Source organism: Aethalodelphis obliquidens, unplaced genomic scaffold, assembly GCF_003676395.1.
Source record: "Aethalodelphis obliquidens isolate GAN/ISIS:26980383/991018 unplaced genomic scaffold, ASM367639v1 scaffold1, whole genome shotgun sequence".
In the NCBI taxonomy this organism is placed as follows: Eukaryota; Metazoa; Chordata; class Mammalia; order Artiodactyla; family Delphinidae; genus Aethalodelphis; species Aethalodelphis obliquidens.
This window is the reverse complement of record NW_020837945.1, coordinates 70,255,835-70,282,365: the sequence shown is the minus strand read 5'-3', so window position 1 is coordinate 70,282,365 and position 26,531 is coordinate 70,255,835. Positions and strand designations below refer to the sequence as shown.

Sequence of the window (26,531 nt, the reverse complement as noted above, 5' to 3'; positions counted from 1 at the left end):
GTTACCCAGGCATCCAGGACTGTCTGGATCTAGCCTGACAGCCCCTGCTCTCCTCCCCGCAGGGATGCAGAGGGGACATGAACGAGGATCCGAAGCCACATGGGAAATGAAGCTCTGCTTTATTTTTAATGCTGGGCTGGTCCCTGCTACCCTGCTAACCAGAGCTCCGGTGTACTTCCTACCTCCTCTAAAATCCAAATCTTGAGATTTAGATTTTCTGAGCACAGGATCTAGGAGCACTAGGCATGCAGGCAGGAGTGCTGAGAAAGCCAGCAGGACTTGCCCGGGGCAGACCGGGAGTCACCCAGCCCAACTGGCCTCTCTGTAGGGAATCGAAGCCAAGAGGGAATGGGGTAGGGGCGTGCGCTTTGTGACACTTGGCTGCTCTGTCCACTAGTAAACGTGACCCAGTGAAAGTCGTGGCACTTGGACCAGTCAGATGAGCGATGCTTTTCACTAGGTGAGCGCTAGGATTCCAGCCAGGAGCCTGGCCTGGGGAGGATGGGAGTCCTTATTTGAAACATGAAGGGATTAGATCCGTTGATCCTAAAGATCCTTTCTAGTTCCAGCATCTGTTATTCCAAACACATCAGCCTTTGTATTCGGTGACTCCTTTCACTTCGCATTCTGCTACATAGGAACATACACACAGCACAACCTCTTCTGAGGCTCAGGTAGTCAGGGGTTACCTGCTTCCAAAAATAAATTGCGTGCTAATAAATGTATGCGTTAAAGCAGGTAAAAGCCCAGACAGCTAACTCAGATTTTAAAAAAAGAGATCGGAAGCTGTTTGAAATCATTTTGCTTTGCTGCTTTAGATCTTTTGTTGCTTTTTTTCCTTCTGTACTTTTTATATTTTCTATAATGACCATGTACTGTTTGATAATCGGGGAAAAGTAAGCAAAGCAACTAATAGGGGAAAAAGTTCTCTTTTAAAGGCAAAAAGAGATATGTGTATGTTGAATTATGTGAACATGGCTACAATTGAGCACTGAATTTAGTACTGAGCTTCCTGGAAGCCAGGGCACAAAGGGAAACCGGGTGAGGCATGCTATTATTGTCAGATAAAGTGAGTATACCATTTCACCCATAGGCTTCAGTGTTTTGGGGGCAGTACATTCTAAGAGGAATGTTTATGTGAGGAATGTTGAGGCTCATAACAGAAAGTGCCTTCAATTGCTGTTTTGTGGACACTGTGCTGATGTTCTTTAAAAGTTGATATTTTCTGTCGATTCTCAATAGGAGCTGAGGGTGTAATAATGGATCTCAACTCATGGAAGTGTTTCTGTGGGTAGCTGAGCTAATGTGGTCCAGGTAAATTGCTTTGTGGTGATTTCACTTTGTAAAGGCAGAGGATATAAATAACTCAGAAGGTTGTAGCTTTAGCCTATCTTTCCCAAATATCAGCCGCTCCTGCCAGATTTTTGGCAAGTTCTGGATAGCAGCCAAGCCAGGGGTGAGCCAGTGATGCGTGCCTGAGGCTCCAGTATGTTGTATTGTGATGGGAAAGTGACCCATATAGTGTTCTCAGAGGAGCAGGCGTTCCTTTCACCTCCTATTATAAAGATTAGGGAATTTAGGTTTTTTTCTGCTCGCAAATGGATGGGCTTCACATTTTTGAATGGCTGCTTCAAGGGTAGAAAATGAGCAAGGAAAGGCAATTATTAAATAATCAATAGTGCTGGTCTGCTGATTAGAAACGTGGTACATTTCACCCGAGATGTATTTAGCAGGCGCTCATTTAGTAACATAAGTGGTGACTGTAGGTTAGTTTGACCAAGCATTTTCTCCTCTTATTAAGAAGCACCAGCTCTACAGAAGTATGCACACTGCTTCATAGCTTTACTGTGAGGATGGAACAAGATTATAGATATAAAGTACTTACGTAGCACAGTATATGGAGGTGTACATGAAGTAGTGGCACATCGTAATTGGTTAGTAAAAGGCAGAGCTTTTAATACTGATGAGAATGAGATGGTGAAGCAGTGTTCCACAGAGCCCTCAGGGTCAGGGAAACCCTAGCCATTTTCCTTTTGTGACTTCCAGCAGTTGTAACTTTTACAATTGTATTTCTGAGGCCATTGCTTTGCTGGACAGGTATTCATGCTGAGTCCAATAAAACCTCACTGTGCATTGAATTCATGAAATAATGCAATTTACTGGAAATAAAAGTGTTTTGAAAGAGCACTCAGCAATCTGATGAGGCTGTAACTGGTGGATATAGATGGTGGCTCTAATGAAGTTAGGCCTGAGAAGCTAAGTGGGCGAGTGAGGATTTAGGGCATGTCTGTGTTGTGCTTTCCTTTTCTTATACTGAACCTTTTTTGTTTGTTTGTTTGTTTGGAGCAGAGAAAGGTTTATCGCAGGGTCAAGCAAGGAGAATGGGTGGCTTGTGCTCAAAAACCCCAGGTCCATTTGTTTTTTTTGCGGTACGCGGGCCTGTCACTGTTGTGGCCTCTCCCGTTGTGGAGCACAGGCTCCGGACACGCAGGCTCAGCGGCCATGGCTCACGGGCCCAGCCGCTCCGCGGCATGTGGGATCTTCCCGGACCGGGGCACGAACCCGCGTCCCCTGCATCGGCAGGCGGACTCTCAACCACTGCGCCACCAGGGAAGCCCCTCCCATGTTTTAATTACTAGTTTTATGGATTGCCTGCATCTTTCTTGTCTCCACGAAGGTCCAGTGACCAGACCTGTGGCCTATGTATTAGGTATACCTGGTTTTATGGTTTTGTACAAAAGTGAAAGGAACCTTTCTGTTGCCTGTGCTCTCCCTATATGTATATATTTGATATTTATTTGTGCTTTTGGTCATGACTGCACATTGGACTCATCTTCAGGGACCCGTTTATAATGAGAACTTCCTTTCTTCCTTCCTTTTTTCATAATTAACAATTTGAAGCCTTTCATTATATAGGTATAGAGAGTACTTTTTTAAAATTTTGGCTTAAAAAGAGCAAAAAGCACTCTTCCTTCTTACCTTTGGATCTTGCCCACTCAGCAAGCTTTCCTTCAGTTCATTCCTGTTTGGAATGAAGATTTCAATGTGCCCTTCTGGAGGTCATTTCTCAGGGTGTCCTTTGGAGAGTTCTTTGTGGAAGGGAACCACCAGCAAGCCACGGTACTTCTGCAGAGCACTCTGCAGATTTTGACCAGTGGTGTATAATTCAGTTCTTGAGGTTCTTGACGATTGATCCAGTGTCTCCCATCCATTTCATCAGAAAAGCTGTTCTCGACCTGGAGTCCTTGGCCTCCTGGAGTAGTATGTGAGCTCGAGAGCTGGTCTCCCAAGCCTCATGACCTGACCAGCAGCCTGTTGCTTTTGGATGGAATTAAATCAAATCAGTGGGGTAACAATCAGTATCTCCTGCTGATTAGAAGCTCTGTTACTTAATAAATGCAGCTCGGTTCATAGTCTTTCAAAACATAAGGTTTACTATGGCCATGAGGTGGGGAATAATAAAGAACACTTGATGGTGGCAAGGCTGGGAATTACTCTTCTAGGCCAGCATTGTTCTGACTGTGGTCTGCAGAGCCCTAGGCCTCCTGAGTGGTGACTGGGCCCCCTGCAAGGCACCCACTTTGATTCATTTTTATGTATGGGTTTTTTTTTTTAATTTATTTTATTTATTTATGTTTGACTGCATTGGGTCTTCTTGCTGTGGGCTTTCTCAGTTGCAACGAGCGGGGGCTACCCTTCGTTGCAGTGTGCAGCCTTCTCATTGCGGTGGCTTCTTTTGTTGCAGAACACGGGCTCTAGGCACGCAGGCTTCAGTAGTCATGGCATGCGGGCTCAGTAGTTGTGGCTCGCGGGCTCTAGAGCGCAGGCTCAGTAGTTGTGGCGCACGGCCTTAGTTGCTCCGCAGCATGTGGGATCTTCCTGGACCAGGGCTCGAACCCGTGTCCCCTGCATTGGCAGGCGGATTCTCAACCACTGTGCCACCAGGGGAGCCCATATGTGTGGGTTTTAATCTATAATAGCATTTGAACAAAAGGGTTACACTGCTGAAACAAAGGAAAACAAATCCTGCACCTTGTTACAATGGTCTGTCCTGTGTAAGTAATAAAGTGGGATTCAAGAGCAGAAGTTTTTAGCTTCCTCTATAAAGACAAATGAAAATCATGTCTAGAGGCTTTCTCCTGTCTTCCTCTTAGCTTGATCTGAAGCTTTTATTGTGCTCGGTGAAGAACCTCATGCTTCTCCACTTAGCTCTGTGAGGAGAGGGCGGGTGAGTGTGTTATGTGTGTTTATCTATTAGATCCACCTTATCTATATTCATCTACCGAAATGTAATTAACATCATTTGTATCCAGATACACCCCAACTAATCTTGAAGCATATTTTCTTCCATTTTAGCTTCTGGAAGTACGGAGGATTTAAACAACTCTACTGCTGTCCACAGCCCCTCGGTCAGTGGGACAAAGAGTGTCCATGTTGCTACCATGTTCCCCGACGGTGTCCTAAAGGTGCTCCAGTCTTTAGCCATCAGTCCAGGACCTCTAAATGAGACAGAGCGTTTCCCTGAGGACTCTGAAATGACCACAACTTCAGCATCAGTCCATTCTTCACACTCTGAGGCAGGGTGGAGAAGAAACAGTGGAGTAATCAGGAGCCCAGGGGATGGGGAACTCACTAAGCCATCCACAGAAAATGGAGCTGGCCTTACGTCCTCCAAGGTCTCATGGGAATTTTGGCAAAATGATTCCCCAAGTAAGTCTTTGATCTTTATTTAATTTATTATGGACATTTTAAAATCGTTGCATTTTCTCAAGGAATCACTTTAAGACCATTTGCAACCTTTTAAAAAAAAAAACCACTGTGTTCTTGGATAACACCATCTCCTTTATCTGGTATACCACATTATCTCATTTTGATTTTCATCCTCATGACATGTTGTGAAATTAGTCAAATAGGCGTCATTCCTCCTGCATTCTTGTAGATGAGGAAACTGAGGCTCATCGGGTTTAAGTAGTGAGTGCGTGGTCTTTAGCTCACTCACCACAGAGTTGAGACCCCCGCCTTGAGGTCCCACTGCTGGTGCATCTTGTCACTCTGCAGCAGCATCTTCAAACTGAGAGCTGGCCCGCTCTGTAAAGCTAGCTTCAGTTATCTTCTGTACAGATCATCTTTACAAAGAAAATGTGCAGATATAAACATACCCCCTAAATTCATGCTTTTAGTGTACCCCCTATAGTTGATTTTTTGTTTGCTATACTTCAAAATTAGAATAATCTTTTTTAAAATGTAAATCTATTTAGTTATTTGGCTGCACTGGGTCTTAGTTGCAGCATGTGAGATCTTCGTTGTGGTGTGCAGGAGCTTTCTAGTTGCGGCATGCGGGATCTAGTTCCCTGACCAGGGATGGAACCCAGGCCCCCTGCACTGGGAGCACGGAGTCTTAACTGCTGGACCACCAGGGAAGTCCCCAAAATTAGTTTTATTAATAATAGAACTGTCTTAGAAAAATGCTCTAAGCACAGTATTTGGGCACATTGTATTTGATGGACATAACAGCATACTCACTGGCTCATAACACCCCATGTTTGGGGGGAAAGAGAATAAAACACTCAGGCCTTACTCTGCTTTGCACATACTGTTTAAAAGCTCCCGTCTTCACCAGTTTTTATTTTTAGTATTGATCTCTTACTGACACTGAAGAGTTTTGAAATAATTATTTAGAACCTGAAAATGCACGTCAGGTTACACGTATAGTAAATACTATACAAGGTCCTTGCAAAGGGCACCTTCTCCTAGGGAAGACTCGCGTCTCGGCTGTGGAGGGATCTCTCTTGCATCCATCCATGTGATGGCCTTTTCTCTCTGACACCTTTCAGCCTCCAGAGGACACCAACTCGCCAGCAGCTCTGGTGTGGGGAGTGGCAGCTCCGTGTCTCAGACAGCGACTGTGTCTCGGTCAGTCCCACTGGCAAGAGGTGGAGAGAGCACTGCTCGCTGGTTCTTGACCGACAGCGAGCCATTCGCAGATGCGACCGGAAGCTCCACTTCCCATCCTGAGGTTGTGAACGCTTCGGTTTTGACCCGGTTTTCAGCCTCCGCCCCACAGTCTCGAGGAAGTGACCCAGCGCCTGGTGAGAGGAGCTATTCCGAACCGGCCACCGAGTCCTTGTCTTCATCCTCCTCAGAAAGCCTGGGCTCCTCGGCACCACGCGGGGAGCGCTCCAGTGAGTCTCCGTTCACGGAACCGCACCCCGCGGACGGTGGAGGGGTGCCTGGGCTGCGATCTTCTGCCGCATTAATGAAATAGCTCCGTGGGCCCCTCATTATTCCCAGGCCATCCTTCTAGCTGGTTGATACCGATATCCCTGTATATCCCCCAGTTTTTCTGTTCTATCTCCAAGATGTTGCTGTTGCCACGTGCCCCTCCCACGCACAGCTCGGGGACTTCTCTGCCGTGTCCTTCCACCCCATATAGCGCCCGCCCCCGCCCCCCCCCCCGCCGCCATACCCCCCTGCCTGCCGCAGTCACACAGCTTCTGGAAGGTGAAAGTATCAGCTTCTCGTGAGTGGTTGTTCACCCCAGGTCTGGGCTTTCATGGAGAGAAATTCTTTCACCGCCTTTTAAGCTGCTTTATTGAGATATAATTCACATTCTATACAATTCACCCCCTTAAAGTGGACAGTTCAGTGGGTTTCAGTATATTCACGAAGTTGGGCCACCATCACAACTATGTCATGCCAGAACATTTTCATCACCCCAAAAAACCTCTGAGCTCATCAGCAGTCTCTCCCCATGCTCCGCTATTCCCAGCCTCTGACATCCACTAATTTACTTTTTGTCTCTATGGACTTGCCTCTTCTAGACATTTCTTATACGTGGAATCGTACCGTATGTGGCCTTTTGTATTTTTCACTTAGCATCGTGTTTTCAAGGTTCATCCACATTGCAGCATGTCAGTGCTTCGTTCCTTTGTGTAGCCAGGTACTCTTCCATCACATGGATGGACCACATTTTGATTATGCTTTTATCCATTATTGGATGGGTGGGTTGTTCCCACCCTCTGGCTATTATGAATAGTACTGTCGTGAACATTCAGGTACAAGTTTTTGTGTGCTCTTGGAATTGCCAGGTTATATGGTGGCTCTATTTCTGACCTTTGAGGAGCTGCCACACTGCTTTCCAGAGTGACTGCACCGTTTTATATTCCCACCAGCAAAGTACGAAGGTTCCAGTTTCTTCACACCTTTACCACCACTTGTTATTGTCCAGCTCTTTTGATTCTAGCCATCTTAGTGGGTGTGAAGTGGTGTCTCAAGTGGTGTTGGTTTGCAGTTTTCCCAGCTGACTAATGATGGTGAGCATCTTTTCATGGGCTCATTGACCATTTGTATATCTTCTTTGGAAAAGTCTGTTCAGATCTGTTGACGGCTTTTTAATTGGGTTATTTGTCTTTCTTTAATTGCACTGTAAGAGTTGTTTGCACATTCTGGATACTCGTCCTTTATCAGAGATGCGATGTGCAGACATTTTCTCCCGTTCCGCGGGTTGTCTTTTCACTTCCTTGATGTTGGCATCTGCAGCACAAATTTTTTAATTTTGATGAAGTCCAATCTATCAATTGAGAAAACTTTTCCTTTTTTTTTTTTTTTTTTTTTATTTGCGGTACGCGCGCCTCTCACTGCCGTGGCCTCTCCCGTCGCGGAGCACAGGCTCCGGACGCGCAGGCCCAGCGGCCATGGCTCATGGGCCCAGCCGCTCCGCGGCATGTGGGATCTTCCCGGACCGGGGCACAAACCCGCGCGTCCCCTGCATCAGCAGGCGGACTCCCAACCACTGTGCCACCAGGGAAGCCCGAAAACTTTTCCTTTGATGATCCTTTTTAATAATGTTTTTGGAAAATATTTAAAAACAATTCTCAACAGCCTTATCAGTGTAAATTATATGCTGACTAAAGCAAAAATGCAGTAATTTATCATTTAAGCTTATAATAGATTTAAATTCTTACCTCTCCACCACTCATGATAGCAGCTCTTTTCCCCCCTATGAGTACCCTAATTGATGAGGAAAATTAACATTTATCACTACTGATGTGACGTGGAAAAGCGTACGCTGTATCGTAAAGAATACCACATGTATGGGTGGAGGCTGTTTGCTCTTTTATGTCTGTGAATGGAAAACACACACTCTGTCTCCTAAACACAAGGAATCCTTTCCGCCCTACCCCTGTGGCACTCTGAATTTTTGCCATCCCAGACCAGGAGCTCATGTCCCATAGCCTTTCCCTCTTCAGTACCCTGCACTCTGCAGTGAGGGCGCAGTTGATTGGTGTGGAAAATGTGATCTCAGTGTGAGTGGACCTTGGGGTTCGGTTCTAAAGCACCAGATAAGGAACAGGCTCATTCCTGAAGCCCCCTTGCTCTGGGTTAACATAATGCTTTCTCCCTTTTCCTCTGAAGAGCCCACAGCTGACCGATTCTGCCATCCAGCTTTCAGAGTTCTTGGTTCGTTCCTTTTTCTGGGTTCAGATGCAGCCCCTCTGTTTCAGGGCATGACTTTCCCCTGTGTTAAGTCTGTCAGCCTGACAGGGTTGTTGGCTTAAGTCTTGTGTAACAGAGCCTCGACCATCATCGTCTGTCCCAGCCCTGTCCTCTTTGCCAGGGAGATTGTGCTCGAGTACAGTCAACTCTCCAGCCTCTCCTGGTGGACTTTCTGTGGGTCTCTTAAGTCCTGCTGCCTGGGTCAGATCACATCTGTGACTGGGTCCTGGCTTTCTCAGTGCTGCCCCAGGTCACTGTGTGTCCCTGTCCCCATTCCTGTCAGTTAATGCAAACCTATCATGAAGAGAACCTACACTCAGCTTTGTATCCATTTTCCACCAAGGTTGGTCCATGGGGTGTCAAGGGCTAGACTGGTCTGGGAATAAGAATAAGAATCAGAAAAGAGCCTGTTTGTCTCATTAGATCCAGATATGTACGCCAAGAAGAATTGGACCTCATTTCCATCATTTCTGAAAAGAAGGATTTATTTGATAATATAATAATCTAAGATTCTTTAAGTTTATAGCATAAAACATATACCCAAGAAAGGAGGAAAAGGATACTTATTCATGTGTCACCTGTCCCTGTTTTATCCCTACCAAGGAAATAAAACTTATACGTTAAAAAAAAACAACCAAGCCCACCCGTAACCTCTGACCACAATGCCATTTCTCACTGATGTGCTAGGGTGAAGAACTACACTATAGAATGACAGACAGTATAGAACAACAGGCTCTGTGTTGATCGTGTATCGCTGGTCCTACCAGGAGGTAAAAACCTTCCAGGTGATACTGGCCTCCCTCCCAGGCCTTGTCGGGTCTAAAGCCCCAGCAGGGTTGTTAGTCTTTTGCCCACTGTTCACCTCTCCCACTGCCACCACCAATTTCCCTGACATAAACACTATTTATTATGTATCACCGAGCAGAAATACCGTATCAATCCTGTTCACTAAGTAATAAACCTTCCCATAAATCCAAGCCACCTGAACAGCAACACTGACCCCCCGCACTGCTTCCTGAGGTTTTAGTCACTGGTGCCTTTGCAAGAACAGCACACAGTTTGGGTTTTCACCTTGTCAGTTTCAAATAAAAACACTGAGAAAGCCTAGGGAAGCGTCTGGCTGACACAGCCCAGCTCTACCCCCCGGAGTGACCGGCCCTCCCCTTTTTGGCCCTCTCGCAGCCACCGAAGACAGTCCTGAGCTGGCCGTCAGTTCCGAAGTGGAGGAGGGGGCGCCCGGAGCCCGCGCTCACAGCCCGCACACCTGGGCTACTTTCACTGGAGTCGGGGAGCGCACGCTGCGATCTCTCACCAAAGGCAGCACGACTCCTGGGGATGTGGAGCGCTCGGCGGCAACGCCCAGAGACGCGGAGCGCCCCACCCAGCGGGGGAACGTGACGGCGACCTGGGATGCCCACGCGGTCTCGGGTTCACTGGCAGCCTCGCGAGTGCTCGGAGGTAATGGGCAGGATCTCTTGCCGCGTTCCCTCAGCTCAGGTGTCAATTTGCTCGTGATCCTAGAGTGATCGAGTTCGCTGTCAACCCAGAAAGTGCCTTACCGGCTCCCTGTGAAGAGGACTTTCCGGGTTCCCCCACGTCCCCAGCACTTGCCCCGGGCATTTGCGGTGCTGTCTGGCAGGATGCTTGCAATAAAGAAACCTGGCCATGTTGTGGCTTAGGCCAGTCTCCTGGGAAAGAAATATCTCATTGTACAGAATGGAAAGTTGGGAGGGTTTTCCTTTTTCCACTTAGGCATAACAATTGTTCTATTTGGGGTCTTAAGAGCTTTTCAGATACTGATTTGCTTTCATCAAAAAAGGCCTGTGGAAGGAATTTGGACCTGTTCCCTATTCTTCGGCCCCTGGCCCCGCTTCTCTTTCATGACCATTTCCCCTGCTGCCGCTGTGCTCCTCACAGGAGGGCAGGTCCGCTCACTGCAGACTCAAACCCTGCCTGCCTCCCCGTACTGTCTCTATCCAGAGAAAGTGTGTCAGCTCCCAGGCGTTCATGGGTGGGACACTGAAGGTCTGTCTCATAGTGCAGGTTCACAGATGTCTGTTTAGTTGACCTCACTTTGGTTTTTCCCTTTGCAGTCACTGGAATGAGCTACGATGCAGTGAGTGGCACACACCCTGAACACGGGACGTCCAGTGACTACACAGACCACACCTACGTTTCAGCTCCTTTCACCAAAGGGGAACGGGCACTGCTGTCCATTGCGGACCACAGTTCATCCTTGGACGTAAGGGAGAGTTCCACCTCTTCCGTTAAGATCTCAAGCTCTTTGCATTCAGACTCTTCTTCCTCTTCTCAGGCTCAGGCAGAGAGAAGCAACGTCTCCTCCCACGATGGGGAATACGCTCAGTCTTCCACTGAGGCACTAGTTCTGCGCACGGCCAGCCCTCCATCCCGCACACCCGCCGTTAGTATGCTGACCACTCTGGTTCTTCTGGACACCGATGCTGAATCCGTTGGCGATACATCATCGTCTTCTTCGTCAGGGCCCCCCTTGCCCCAGCCCTCAGTGTCACAGTCCTACCGGTTGTTCTCGTCAACCTTGCCATCGACCAGGGCCTCCACTCACCCACTGCAGTCCGCCCCTGATGTGCCCACACCTTTGTCTTCCTCGCCACCACCCTCACTAGTATCCCTGACAGCATCTGCCCCTGTCTCGCCGTCTGTCTCACAGACAATCCTCCCACCTTCATCTTCTACCCTGGTCCTGCCCAAGGCAAGGGACACTCCTGTGACTTCAGCCTGGACGTCGGTAATGGCATCATCCGTGGCAATGCTCCCCAGCAGTCAAACGGCAGATCCTAAGAACCAGAGCAGCCCACACCTCGGGAAGCTCGTTACGGAATCAAAGCCACAGAGCCTGGAGACTCTGCCCGTGGAGGCCACGGAAACTGTAACAGTGAGGTCTCCTCTGGGGATCCCTTTGCCCCTGGCCTTAACGGAGTCCTCCACTGAGCAAACCCTTCCAGCCACCAGCACCAGCTTAGCCCAGACGTCTCCAGCTTTGGTAGCTACCACTCTCCAGACCTCTCATCCCCGTGTGCCCAGCCCCCAACCCCCATCAAGCACAGCATCTCTGACGGGTGGTCCTACAACAGTACAGACAGTGGCCGGAAAACAGCTCCCGCCAACCAGTCCTGAAATTCTAGTGGTACGCATCTCAACAGAAGGTGCTGTCACCACAGAAAGGAACCCAGTGAATAGAGATGCTGCCACCGGATCGATCGCCCTGACCAGTACGCCCACATCAGCAAAAGAATGGACCACGGGGCTTGCCCCTACAGAAGAGCACAGCCTGGCTTCACATTTCCTCAGAACATCTCCTTCCCCCCAAAGCACACCTGTTTCTACAGCTAAGGTGTTGACATCTACATCGACCACCCTCACTGCTCAGAGCAGCACGCAGTCGTCCACAGCACCGTCATCTCCAGCCTCAGGTAGGACACAATCGCACAAGCACACTGAGGCTGCAGGGGGCTCGGGGTGGCTGGTATCCGCCATAGGACAGTGTCTGCTTTGTGATCTCAAATGCTTTCTGTTGGAGCACTTAAATCAAAGGAATGTCACGGTGACAGTCTTCTCACCCCTGAGTTTCAGAATTCTTCCCGGAGAAAGAGGAGCGGATGCCGTTGGCCATGTGTGACATCAGTAGTAGTGCCATCGTAACTTGTAATGCCCCGTAATTGGAAGAGCTTTTCAAGCATGGCTTTAACTCTAGCAAAGCCAGAGTGGGGTAGTGAAGCAGGATTGAAGGGTGGAAAACTGGAGTCAAGAAGCTTTAGGTGACCTATCTGAGACCAGAGTGAGCAGGTGCCTGCTCCCAGGTCAGAGCCACGAGCTTCTGAGCTAGTCAGCCAGCCCCCCAGTCACCGGGGAAACTTCTCTTGATCCAGGGGAGCCCAGGCTCCTTTGTCTCCCTAAGATTATGATGTCAGTGGATAAATGTGGGTGGAGAGATGTGTTCAGTGAGAGGATGATGAACTAACCTTTCCCATAGTGACTGTGTGACATTGCATCTGAGGTTATATATCTTTATATCCATGTAGAAGTTGCTGGGACAGGGGAAATAAAACCATCCACATGATTCTTTATCACTTAAGGAAAGGTAGAAGGAAGTAGGACGATACCTCCTTTGATGTCAGGGTCAAATTTTGCTGGATATTTAGGTTGTACAGACTCAGGAAAGGAAACCTGCTGTTGGTGAAGGGGTGAAATGGGAACTGAAGGGAGGAGGGAAGAAGGGAAGGGAGTTAGAAGCAGAGTTCCAACCAGGCAGCCATCATCTGGCTCGTGGCTGGAGGGCCGTGGACCCCACGCAGCCCCGCAGAGCCCTGATGCATCCGTGCCCCCTTCGTGCCAGGGGTCCGAGCCTTGCTGGGAAATGGAAGCTGGCTCCTTCTTCTGGCAAGTTTGGGATCCCTGCTTCAGGACTCACAGGCTTCATTTCCAGATGCCAAATATATTCCAATACCAGGTAGAACATAATTCACAAGTGTCCCTTAAAGCCAGTTATAGCCATTGCAGTGATAACTGTCGGTGAGTATTAGGAGCATTGTTACTGGCTGCTGCTATGTCTTTTGTGACAGAGTCCATGGGTGCAGTGTTTGTACATACGGGTGCTATGCTCATGCAGGTGGTCTTAGGTAGATATGAAGTAGCCATGAGGAGCCGGGACACCATCTTCAGGTTTAGCCCATTTGTCTCCAGGGTTATTCTGGAGTAAGCACTCTTGACTTCTGCCTTCTCTTTCTCATTCTACCACTGACTTTTCTCCCTGGAGATGATTTTTCTCCCTCTCTTATGAGTTTTGGCTTTTCTAAATGTGCGTCAGAAACCTTTCCTAGGCAGTTATCGTACAACTGTAGCACGACAAGGCCAGTTATACAGACCCAAACAGAGAGTGTGGTCACTGCACCTGGGAGCTGGGAGTCCAAGAATTCAGTGGAGCTCGTGCATCGCCAGGGCCTGGATGAATGAGACAGGCTCACGGTCACACCGCGTAAAGAGAGGGTGTCGTAGTGTTCACCTGCAGGCGTTGTTCTGAAGGATGGCACGTTATGTGGAGGCCCAGTTACAGTGCGAGACCTTTAGAAAAGAGAAAACTTGGAGCAGGGAGGATGGTTAATCAGGCATCATTTTCTCCTTAACGTGTGTTTTAAATTGGCATTGATTCAAGTAGGATTTGTTAAGTATCCCAAGGCAATGTAATCATCATTCCCGAGCCGAGGGACTTGTAAGCAGTATTTGGATTTGAACCAGCTCCTGCATTTCGGGATCCAACTGTCTAACACGTGTGTGTGTACACAGCTAGTGTCAGCATCCAGTCCCAATACATCTCCTCTGCGCCTCTGAGAACCCATTCTCTTGCATAGTGTGGCCTTTCAGGGCAAGTACACAGAAATAAGCAAGAATCAAATATTAGCTGGGAGAATTAAATATTTACTTAGCACTGCCCTTACCTTTCCTGTGTGATTAACTGCATTATATCTGAAATGTGTTTGCAGTTAACAGCTGTGCCGCTAACCCTTGTCTTCATGATGGGAAATGCGTCGTGGACCCCACCAGCCGTGGGTACCAGTGTGTGTGCTCACCTTCCTGGCAAGGAGATGACTGCAACGTGGGTAAGAGGAAGAGTCATCTGCAGTGGTCTACAATACAGTATCACACTGAGATAGGCAGTAAACTCCCTTTTCCTCCAAAACATAGGGGAGTAAGATTTTAAAATTCATACCCTGCTTACTTGAGAATTAGCATGCTTATGTGTTGTCTGCAGAGCAACGTCGGACAATAACATTGACGAACCTCCACGACCTGGCTCCCTTATGCGGGCTCCCTACACCCCTGCCACGCTGGACCACCCACCACTCCCTGAAAACCCCTACACTTTCCTGCTCCTGACCTTCACTGTGCTGGTGCCCCAGCCTAGAATCCCCCTACCCACATCTGCTGATTAAAATTCTTCCAGTCTTAGGCCAGATGTTATTTGAAATAGTCCTTAATTCTCCCTTCCATCAAAATCATTACTTTCTCTTTACTTTCAAATCCTGCCTTATATTTATAGTTAGTTGTACTCAAGGCTGCCCCCACCCTCAGTAGACTGGTAGCGCCTTGAGAACAAGGGTAGTGCCTACTCGTTTCCAGGCCCCATCACACCCAGTGCCATTTGGCCCTTAGAAGTGCCCCTTGTACTGGATGATGATTGTGCTGCCTGCTGCAGATTCACTGTGACCTTGTGTTCCCTTCTCCGCAGATGTGAATGAGTGCCTCTCAAACCCCTGCCCACCCCTGGCCATGTGCAACAATACTCAGGGATCCTTCACCTGCAGATGCCCAGTGGGGTACCAGCTGGAAAAAGGGATATGCAATTTGGGTAAGAGAGTTTGTCTGTCTTGGAATTTTCTCTGCTCCACAATGTATTTTGCAAAATAACATTTATTGTTTTTCTCCCTAATCAAAATCAATCTTTGCCCAAGGAATAACTTTAAGGAATATAGAAGGGAGTGGAAGACACTGCCTATTATTCCACCACTCAGAGATGTAGCACCTTATTTGCAGTCTTTTTTAGTGTGTGTTATATTTTGATATAGTTGAAGTCATATGGTATTTGTACAAACTTTATACCTTAAACATTTTTCCATGTTATTAAAACTATTATACAAACTTTGTAATGACTGCATAAATATGCCATCGTTTGTGCATAACACTATTTGCTTAACCATTCCACCCTATGGTTAGGGGGAAAAAAATCAAAAGAATATTCTAACCAAAGAGTTAAAAAAAAAATTTAGGGAGAGAAAAAAGAGAATAAAACCCTGATTATCCTACCACATTCACACATTCTTTTCATTTTTAAAAACGATCTTCGTGGGCTTCCCTGATGGCGCAGTGGTTAAGAATCCACCTCCCAGTGCTGGGGACAGGGGTTCGAGCCCTGGGCCGGGAAGATCCCACAGGCCACGGAGCAACTAAGCCCGTGCGCCACAACTACTTAGCCTGCGCTCTAGAGCCCACGAGCCACAACTACTGAAGCCCGCGTGCCTAGAGCCCGTGCTCCGCAACAAGAGAAGCCACCGCAATGAGAAGCCTGCGCACGGCAACGAAGACCCAACTCAGCCAAAAATAAATGAATTTTTTAAAAAAGATCTTCACGTTCTTGTCCACAGACAAGATACAGTTTTTACAAAGCTACTGCCATAATTGTATCATACAATTTGTCACATTTGATCCCGAATTTAATATTTTATGCAGCTGGTTGGTTTTAGATATAATCTCCATTTTACAGGTTAAAAAGCAAACAACCCAAATGAAAACTAAGGCCCTGACAAAGTACTAAATGGCCCAGCTTGTACAACCGCTTGATGAGACGCCAGGTTTGCAGCCCACAGTCCTTCCATCACACAGTGCTGTGTTCGCTCTGGGAGCTTTCTTGCGCACAGGCTGTGTAATCTGTGTTAGAGCGCCGAGGTCAATGAAGAACTTGAAGAAATTACAAGTGAGGAAGATAGAGCTATCTAAGCTGGATAGGGAGCTGGTGGGTACAGTGACTCAACTTGGAATCAACTTATATTGCCCAGTGTCATACTCAACACGGAGAAAGTGCTCAGTAAATGTGTTTTTGAGAGAGCAAATATCTGTGTCCTTTGAAAGTGTTCTTTGCATGACTTGCATTGCCCATAGGCTGAGGGGAATAATCAGAGTTTTTAAGAAGGTGGCGTCAAATAACAAAACTAAAACAATTTGGTAATGAGTTTGATGTCCTTTACTCAAGGGAAAGCAGTCCATGGACTGGGGAAGTACAGGGTCTCTCTCACAAGCAGTGGAAGGAACACTCTTTCTGAGCCGCTTTGGGCAAGAGTGAGTTTCATAGCGCGTAGAAGCAGCAACGTGGACACAGGGCATGATTGGCTGGGGTTGCATATATGACCTTATTTAGAAAGATCGAGGAACAAGGAAATAAGTATAGAGCCCAGAGTTGGCTTTGCTGTTGGGGATTGGCTGACTGATATGCTGCATTACTGGTCAAGGGGAGCGTTTACAGGAACTCTAAAGTTTGACTTGCTGACGTGGCACCCCAGGCAGGTGCAGCTCCATCTTAGGGCTAGAAATGTATTTCAATAGTTGGTACCCTACTAAAATAATGGTAGCATTTAGAAAATTGTTTAAAATACAAGGATCAAGTCAAAGCGTTATTTTTGAGGAAGAAAAATCTGGGAGTATAGACATCAGTCAAAGTCGAGAAGTCCTCGTATTCTAATAGATTATTTGCAGTTGGGTCACCTATTCCGTTTAGCTACACCCTGTAAGAAACCAGCAAGGAGTTTTCAGTTTAAGAATGGAGATGATGGAAATGATTTTATCTTGAAACAGTATGGAAAGTACACTTGCCAGGGGCTCAAATGCCAGGCTTCCAGCTCCATGTCCAGCACCTACAGCACACTGACCCCTGAGCATCAATTTCCTCATCTGTAAAAATCAGATTACCACCTGCTCTGCTTCCCACTCAGGGTTATTATGAAGATCAAATAAATAATATATTTGAGCAAGCTTGGAAAATGGTAGGGGTCTCCAGATGGGAGGTATCCTTTGACATTAGTCTTCTAATCTCTTGGACCAGAGCTGAAAGCAATGAAAATGATAAACTACTTTGAATATAAAGCAATAATTTTGGATCTTTAAAAAATCATTTAGATAACCTGTGTAAATCAACAGTTAAAAATCGCCCTAAAGCCAGATGATGTAACCGCAGCGTGAAGATGGGAATGTGTCTGGGAGAGGGCAGGGCTGGGGGGACACTGCGGTGCCTTATTCGTATTCACACAGATGCAGAGGCCACATTTACTGTCCTGGTTCAGAAGAGATCTGTGTACCTGATGCTTACCATATGTATGTTTCTGCACAGAGTCTGGGCACAGACCTAGACCTGTGAGATGGGAGGACGAAGGAGTGGGGTGACTGTTCTGGAAGCCTGTGTGTGGAGGGTCCCACAGGCACCGTGCATCAGGAGGAGAGCCACTTATTGTGTTAACAATCATCTTTCCCTTTTCAAGTCATTTAGCTTCATTGTTCATAAACACCAGTGGAATATGCAAATTAGAGCACGCTGCCGCTCTTTCATTTGGCCAGGGATGTTTTCAAAGAGCTCCCTGCTTCTCAGAAAGAGTCCTAAGCAGCTGGCTTCACTGAACTGTAGAACAAGCAAAAAGATGTTAAATAAGGATTAAGGGCTTTAGACAGTAAGTATAAGATGTTAAATGTTTTCTCTGGCTCATCTGTGGGCCTTTTTCTTAATTCAGCAGGCAAGCTTTCTATGAAAGAGCAGCTTCATGTGTTTCTGTGTTTGGGTTTATTTATATTTTTTTCTGGTCCAGAGGGAAAGATAAGAATTTATTCTAAAGGAAGATAAGAGCCAGATATAAAGCAGGCTGTCCTAATTTTTTTTTTTTTTTTTTTTGCGGTACACGGCCCTCTCACTGTTGTGGCCTCTCCCGCTGCGGAGCGCAGGCTCCGGACGCGCAGGCTCAGTGGCCATGGCTCACGGGCCCAGCCGCTCCGCGGCACGTGGGATCTTCCCGGACCGGGGCATGAACCCACGTCCCCTGCATCGGCAGGCGGACTCTCAACCACTGCACCACCAGGGAAGCCCTGTCCTAATTTTTGATTGTCTGCCCATTTGTAAGTTCTGTCACCCTCAGGCCCAATCAGCACAAATTGATGTTAACTAGAATTTTATTTTATGAGTGAAATGGGCCTTGAAAATGGGGCTATTTTCTTTCATGTCTGAACCCAACAGTATCTTGAATATGGGTTGTTTTCATTGTATGGCTTGTAGTCATGGAGTCTGGCAGCCCCCTGAGTGGAGTCCTGTTACAGATGTTTGACACCTCTCTCTGTAGCCACTTGGTTGTCCTTAGACTATGAGATTCCTCACGGGGCTGGGGTTTAGGGGGAAAGAAGAACTTGGAAGATGGACACACATGACGTTAAATGTTAATTTTGGCCCTTGGGAGCTGGGTGATCTTGGGAAGTAACCTGGCTTCTGGAAGCCTCTTTTATCAATGATAGAGCAGGCATTTCCTCTGAGCAAGAGGCATGGGGAATGGATGGAGGTGACTCTCATGAGAAGAGGAAACCAGAGCACGCCCTTGAAGTGGAGGGCTGGCTAACTTGGTAAAAGACCTAGAGAGAAAGAGCTTTCCTCCATCCGAAGCTTTAAAGGGGCCCACGAGCGTTTGTCTTTCCAACCCCACGTCTCCCTCCCCTCTTCCTGGAAGTGTGTTCTTTAGACCAGCTCATCTCTCTTCTCTGTTACAGCGTCACTGAGCATCTAAGATGTGGGAGGCCACTGGAGAGACGAGGGAAGCTCACTCTCTCAGAGCCCTCACACATATGAAAAAGGCTCTTTGGAGCCTCTCACCCAAAGGTCTGCTCAGACTGAGTCTTCAGCTCAGCTCAGTAGGTGCTCCCATTGCTAGAGGAGCCCCGAAGAGGGAGGAGTGGTCTCCACCCTCCAGGAGAAAGAAATGCACAGAGAGCATCCTGGGAGGTGAAGGAAAGTTGGGTGCCTTGAGATTTGCAGACACTCAGCCATGCGTAGGTGGACCTTGTGAGGTCTAACAGGTTATGTTTTCATTTTCAGTTAGAACCTTCGTGACAGAGTTTAAATTGAAGAAAATATTTCTTAATGCCACCGTGGAAAAACATTCAGACCTTCGTGAAGTTGAAAATGAGATCACCAAAACGGTAGGTTTCCCAAAAGGCACCTTCCTGCTAGTCCTTTGTTTTCTAGAACAGATTTTATTCAGAATCGGGAACATCCTGGGGATCAGCTGTATCTCCTGGGCTGTTCATTTCTATTATATTTGGAAGGTGAACTTTAGGGTAAAATTAAAGGCCTCTCGGAAGTAGAAGGGAGGTGTTGAGAACCAGTGATGCCTGCAGAAGCATTTCTTCTAATGTGTCTTCCCATGCAGCCTTTATTGGTGCCTTGGCATTTCTTTTCCATGTTCAGACTCATAGTTACAGACATTTAGGTGACATGCACCAATAAGAGCTGTTGGTGAAGCGGAAAGACCCAGAAAATCCTACTGTCCCATCTGCTGTTGACATGCTTTGTGATTTTTCTGTCTGTGCTTTGGAACCTGGAGAGAATGATGCTTTTTTCTCAAGGGAATGCCAAAGGTGGAACAGTTAATCCTATTATCCAGGGTTGAGAATTCACTGAGTAGATTATCTAGGGGCCTTTGATTCTTCTTCTTTCCCTCCTTGGCTGCTTTTTGTCAGGAAAAAGACAAGAAAGAAAAAAAAGAAAAATGGAGAGGAAAGAAGAAGAGATAGAAATGAAGCTCAGATAGTAAATTTTCCCTCTCAGCTGCTACCGTAGTCTAAGATTTGGTGTTCAGAAGATTGAAATTTGCCATTAAAATAAGTTTTAGAGATTGATTTCTGATTTTAATTTTACTTGTTCTTTATGGGTAAGAGTATATTAGCCAAAACCTACAGGATTTTATGGGACCATGGGTTTTATTTGTGTAAAATGTAGATTCCAATTCCATTTCTGTATCTACTGAGCATCTACTCTGTGACAGGCACTTTACCAGATGCGTCACTCCTATAAGAGGTATTGCCAACACTTCTACAGAGGGAAAACTGGCAGGTTCTGGGAGTTAGTGACATTGCCTGAGTTTACACAGAGCAGGTGCAAAGTTAGAGACCACTCTCACTTCTGACACCAGTTGCGAGTTTGGGGGTCCCCAGGAAACACTCAGTTTTGATAATGCACTAGAAGGACTCACAGATCTCACTGAAAGCTGTTATACTCGTGGTTACGGTTTATTACAGTGAAAAGATCCAGGTTACAGTCAGCTAAGGGAAGAGATGCATGGGGCAGAGTCCAGGAGGGATTCAAATTCAGTGCTTCCGGTCGTCGTCTCCCCATGGGGTCATGGACGGGGTTAACTCCTCTCAGCAATGATGTGTACAGTATTCATAGAGTATCACCAACCAGGGAGACTCACCTGAGCCTTGGTGTCTAGAGCCAAAACACAGATAGTCAACTGCCCATATGGCTGACCTCAGTCTCCAGCCCCTCTGGAGAGGTAACCCTTTGGGTTACCCTTTGTAACCCCAATCCCCACCATAAATCACACTGTTAGATTATCTGGAGCAGCCCAGGGTCTCCAGGTAAACAAAGGCAGGACGTTCCAAAGGCTTAGAAATTACCTCCCAGGAGTCAAGGGCCAGACCTCTCTTTGAGTAAGGTCGAATTCTTTGCTATATGACAGGGTTTTACGTCTACTAACCCTATACCTGGTGTTCTTGGCACTGCACCACAGCTGCCTCTTAGTTCGGTTGTAGGTCAATATTTCCTTCTAAGATAGTACAGAGGCTGAGAAACTCGTGCAGAGGTACAGTCCTTCCCATTACACGGTGCTCAGTGACTTATCTGATTTGCTCATTTTTACCCAGTATCAACATATAATTTATTAGTGATGTGACATCCCCACCCCCAAGATATAGTGAAGATTTGGCTATGACTAGAGATGATTTAGGCTATGACTCAAGTAGTCTTTCCCAAGGTGCCGTTCTGTTCTGAAATGTGCTATTTCTGTTTTTTCCTGGGGAAAAAAGTTGAAGTAATAATAATAATAAATCGTTACCTTGTGAATATAAAGTCATGTCATACAAAGCCAAAAAAGGGTTTGATAGCATCCCGTGTTTTGAATCCATCTTGTGAAGGATGAGATGTGTCTGACACACAGGCTTTGAAGACAGGTGGGTTGCATTGGTCAAGGTATTGAGACCCTCTGCTGCATGAAAGGAATCCCCAGCCCCTACTGTCGGTGGGGGTGGGGGGGGGAGTGGAGAAGCAGGCATGGTACTTCATGCCCCACAGGGATTTTCTGCTCTTTCTGAGAGCACAAGGCAAACACAGGGAGAGTCGCTCTTAATTTGCTCTCTACAAAAGGGCTCTTGACCCATGTAATGTAATTTCCTATGGAGAGCCTTATTGAAGAGGACCTATCTGTGAGTTAGGTCAACTCATTGTAGATTATGAGGGGTCTGTGTCAGGCCTGCCAGACCTGGGGTAGCTGAAAGGCACCCAGCCTTTTCAGTGAGGCTTGTTCGCTATGCAAAGTCCAAATAAACAGTTGCCTCTGAGGTTTTTGAAACCCTGGGTCTTAGAAGAGATCTGCTCCTTTGAAGATGTTTGCATCCAAGGGTGCTGTTCTGAACATCATTTCCTGCCCAGATTTTCCCCACTGATTTACTCTCTGCCTCTCTCCCTTTGTACTCATGGAACAACAGAATAAGAGCAGAAAGGCATTTAAGAAAGGAGCAAAAAAGACACCACTCCTGCGTAAGGCCGCCTGCTGACAACTTGATGGCTGGAAAACGCCTATTTGATCCTGAAAATAGGAAATTCGTTCTAGGTTTAAGGCTTTTGTCTGACTCACAGTTAACGATAAACCTGTTCTTCCTTTCAGTTAAATGTGTGTTTTTCAACATTACCTGGTTATACCCGATCCACAGCTCATGCTTCTAGGTAAGTAACAGGATTATATTCGTTTGTGAACCAGTCTATAGAAAGGGGAGGATGTTCTAACATGGGTGATGGCAACAAAACTGGGCCTTGTTTTGATCGGGCCATAGGGTGATCCAGGGCCAAGGTCACTGGAACTTCATGCTCTCCCAGGCCATCACTGGAGAATGGGGAGGACACTCATTTTCCAAAAGCCCTGGGGCCCACATGTCATTTTAGGACAATTAAAACCTACATATTTTGCCTGTAGGGAGCCCAGTGCGGTGGTGATGTCACTGCAAACCACCTTTTCCCTGGCCTCCAACGTGACGCTGTTTGACCTGGCCGATGGGATGCAGAAATGTGTCAACTCCTGCAGGGCCTCTGCTGAGGTCTGCCAGCTCTTGGGTTCTCAGAGGCGGATCTTTAGAGGTAAGAGGCCCTCTGCGAGGACCCCGCCCATTCAGTTAGGCACAGACCGAGGGTAGACGTGTAAGGCATTCAGGGCTCAGGTCCAAGAAACTTGTCACAGAACCAGCCTGAAATGGGCGTTAAGCACAAGGCCTTTCTGCATCTTTGTGTACACATGCACAGACACACACACATACATACGCGCACGCGCACACACACACACACACACACACACACACACACAGAGTCCTGTACACCCAGCCTTGAAGGCCCCCAGTCCTTGGCATACTGTTTCTATTTCTTCTATCCAGCATTAGTATTGGAAGGGATGTAGGAGCTGATGTAATGGAGCAAAAAGCACTCTTCTTTCCCTTGAAAGGTTCCTCTTCTCTCTGGGGAGATAGAAAGTCACACACAGAATGTACATGCTTGTCAATGACTCCAGACCTTCATCTTGACATACCATTAGGTTAAAAAAAAAAGCATGTACAGAATCACCCGTCTTTCTGTGTATTTGTTTGCAAATTCTATTTGCACAGAAACAAGACTAGAAGATTAGAGGGCAAACTGCTCACCGTCCATGATTTCTCTTTTCTTGTTCTTTATCTGTTTTTGTTGAAAGCTGCTACAGTGCATCTGATGTGAGGCAGCTGAAGAAAGGGATCAGAAACAAGTTTGGAAGGCAAATTCGGGTCTTGGAGGGGAGGTTTCGCCTCTGGGATGGGAAAACTCTGCTGGAATCAAAAATGCTTCCTCATGCAGGGGGGCTTGCCCCTGCTGTGTCTCATAAGTGGTCAGAGCTGGCTCTGGTTCGCTCATTTTACTACACATAGGACTGGTGAGGGATGCAGAGTCGGAGGGAAGCTCCCCATCTGGTGCCCAGATGCTAGACTAAGTTGTAGGTAGCAGGTTTGGTGCTCTGCCTGCTGGAGATCCAGGACGTTCCCGATGAGCCAGAGCTTTGTAAGAGCAGGTCTGGAGAGCCCTCCTTATGGACTGTGCATTACAGACCTGGCAGTTAACCTTTTGCTCAGGGATAAATGCTAGAGCTTTGCCCATTTAAGGGCTATTCACTTGAAAAAAAAAAAAAAAAAAGAGCTAAGCATTCTGGAGTTGAAGTTGCTATCATTCAGCTTCATTGGGGAATTGGTTAAAAAGTTCCTGCCCCATCACACGGTACTCTGCTTTGATTTTAGTTTCTTTCTCTTGCCAGTGATTTAAAGGTTCCAATTTTTCCTCCCCAGAAAGTAGGAAGGGGACCTTGCAGTTCACTAAACACGTGTGGAATACATGCTACGTGGTCAGCATTGTATTAGGTTACTTTTTTTGTCCTTAGTAAACGTATTTCATGTTTTGCAAATCAAGTGGCAAGATATTTGGATTTGTAAGGGCCATGCCCGTGGCAGTCCTGCCCACTCTCTGGCCCCCATTCTTCCAACTGCTCAGATGTAGCTTACAGGAAAGCTCATGTCTTCCTTGCCAAGGTCGCTTTTTTTTTTTTTTTTAAGACTTTTTTCTAGAGCAGAGTTAGGTTCACAGCAAAATTAAGAGGCAGGTACAGAGATTTCCCACAGACTTCCTGCCTCCACATGTACTGGTGCCCATTCTTTGCCTCTGCTTTCCAAGCCCCTGAGAACAAAGACGGCCATGCATCTTGGCTGAAAACAGCCTCACCTCTCTGTTTTCCCTCCCAGGGCTTCTCCAGGTTTTGCCAGCACACTGCTTGGTCCCTCACTCACCTGTCTGAGTGCTAGAGAGGCGGGCTGGACAAGGGGGAGCTGTCAGCTTCTGACATCTGGGTGTTCCCGACACGTGGGAGGCACCGGGCCACTCCGGCCGCTGCCCTTGCAAGGGCAGTTTCTTCCCTTTCAATTCACAAAACATCTACTTCCTCGCCTTTCAAAGAACTGTAGCTCTCATCTCTCCAGAGGTTTAGAGTCCTTGGAAATCCCCCAGGAAGCGTCCCAGCCTTAGATTCACATAAATTCTCATTGTCTGTTTGGCGGATGGTATGCGCAGGAAGGAGCATGGGAATTGTAGATGCAGAAAAATCACATCGCCAGGCTGAAAACGAAAACGGCATTCTACGTGGTTCCGTTGGATGGACTGATGACAGAATATTCTTTAAGAGTTTTGAGGATAGCAACCCCTCCATCGCAAAGGCAGGGCCAGCTTTCCCTGGCTTCAAGTGAATCTGCTTCTGTGCCGGGAAGAGTTGCTTCAGCAGGGCGAGCAGTATTTGCCAACAGGCGGGATTCGTGGGCAGGGTGGAGGGAAAACGTGATATTGGCTTCCAGAAAATATCTAATCAGGCCAGGCAACTCAGGCTGGCTGCTGCACCAACTAGTACCAGCCTGGACGGCCTTCTGTGCTGGAGATATTTCTTTATATTAAGGCTTTAGATGAGAGATTGTGGCCGTTTAGTGCCCCTCTGTGCCAACTTCACCGTGTTTGCCTGGTGAGATTTTCCATTTTTCATTTTTCTCCCTTAAATACAGACCTTTCACAATAAACAAAGGAAATTGTATCACACACACCAATAGGTTCTGATTTAGCATGCCAGCTTCCACTGATAAAGGCAGGAAATTCAGCTCTGAGAGCTGAAGTTGTGTCCTAAACTAACCTCCTGTGACCAAGGCACCCACTGGCCCCGAGCTCTCGAGACTCAGACAAGGAGGCAGATGCCGGGGTCCCTGTCGCCAGAACCTGCCTGGGGTGGGGTGGGGGTATAGCTGTGCTGTGTTAAGAGCTGGCAGCTGGTTTCTGAATCGGTTGGTGTTTTCCTTAAGGTGGGAGAAGGGAGCCCACACCTCACTGCCCAGTGTACACGTGGCCCTTCCTCGGCTGTCTCCTCACGCTGAACTTGCTCACGCCCGCCAAAAACAGCGGCGTAGGTCAGTCTCACCCTGTACATAGTGTAAATAAGTTACCGTCCACTATCCAAGTGATTTCATATTTTTGTTCTGTTGTCTGTATACCCCAATTACGTATGTTTTTTTGTTAGACCTACCTTAGATGGTAAAAAGCACCCTCGTCGTGTCTACTGCATACAGCCTCAGAGAGGGCGTGCTGTATACAACCTGAGAGAGGGTTCACTGTTTACAACTTCAGAGAGGGTCTGCTGTACGTAACCTCAAAGAAAGCCCACTGTATACAAACTCAGAGAGGGCTCACTGTGTACAACCTCACGGCCACATGCCCAGCAATGAATGCTTTCGGATAATCATGAAAGAGTTCTTTGTCGTCCCTGAAATGAGCCTGGCCCACATGGCCAGGAGCTGACGACCCAGAGCCCAGCAAGCCCCAGGCGGGCATCCGTACAGCGGGCAGGCGGACAGTGACAGAGCACATACAGCCCGGCTTACCTTCCACACCTCTCCTCGGAATCAGTCTGCTAGGCAGCAGGCTACCCGCCACAGCAGGCGCTGCGTCCCTTTAGGCCAGACAGACACAGAGCCGGGACACACCTTAGCCGAGACAGGCCTTCTTCCTAAGGGAGCGGGTCACACGTTCCGGGCTTGTGCCGATTCTCCCCTGCAGCCCTAGAGCGTGAAGGTGCAGAGGATCCCACCCGTCGAGGGTTGTGTTTGCGGGGGACGCTGGAGCTGGCGACGGCACCCCGTTTCTTCTGGGTTTGTTTTCTGCCCCGTGAACTTTCACTAACAGACCCGGGGGCCGACTCGGGGGAGGAGCGGCAGAAGGCAGTGCAGAAGTGCCCTCTGAGAGGAGCGGCGCGCCACGCAGGCTCTTTTGGAAAGTGTTCTCTGAGCTTCTTGAAACAGGAAGTTCACGCATCTTAATGTTCGACGTGGAGGAGGTTTTGTTCTGTTTCACTGGCTTGTTTTTCCATTCTAGCGGGCAGCTTGTGCAAGCGGAAGACTCCAGAATGTGACAAAGAGACCTCCATCTGCACCGATCTGGACGGGGTCGCGCTGTGCCAGTGCAAGTCTGGCTACTTCCAGTTCAACAAGATGGACCACTCCTGCCGAGGTACCGGCGGGTCTGGGGTTCTGTGGCCCAGGGGGTGGGGGAGGTGCTTTCCTCTGCCTGGGGCAGTGTCTCTGCTCTAGGGGTGACTGTTCTAATCTGG

General features: G+C 47.5%; 1 protein-coding gene across 4 annotated transcripts in view; it reads left to right on the top strand.

Annotated features, from left to right (window-relative positions):
* Positions 1–26,531, top strand: part of HEG1 (heart development protein with EGF like domains 1) — an 82,384-nt gene that overhangs the window by 28,529 nt on the left and 27,324 nt on the right. For 2 of the 4 annotated variants that reach the window (XM_027107018.1, XM_027107005.1), the window contains 11 exons: positions 4,357–4,710; positions 5,835–6,182; positions 9,679–9,954; positions 10,590–11,948; positions 14,016–14,132; positions 14,762–14,881; positions 19,148–19,251; positions 21,996–22,054; positions 22,302–22,462; positions 25,231–25,335; positions 26,297–26,431. In XM_027107018.1, the coding sequence (XP_026962819.1) occupies positions 4,357–4,710; positions 5,835–6,182; positions 9,679–9,954; positions 10,590–11,948; positions 14,016–14,132; positions 14,762–14,881; positions 19,148–19,251; positions 21,996–22,054; positions 22,302–22,462; positions 25,231–25,335; positions 26,297–26,431 (3,138 nt within the window). The remainder of the gene's footprint in view (positions 1–4,356; positions 4,711–5,834; positions 6,183–9,678; positions 9,955–10,589; positions 11,949–14,015; positions 14,133–14,761; positions 14,882–19,147; positions 19,252–21,995; positions 22,055–22,301; positions 22,463–25,230; positions 25,336–26,296; positions 26,432–26,531) is intronic. The other 2 variants (XM_027107022.1, XM_027107016.1) reach the window with 2 other exon arrangements.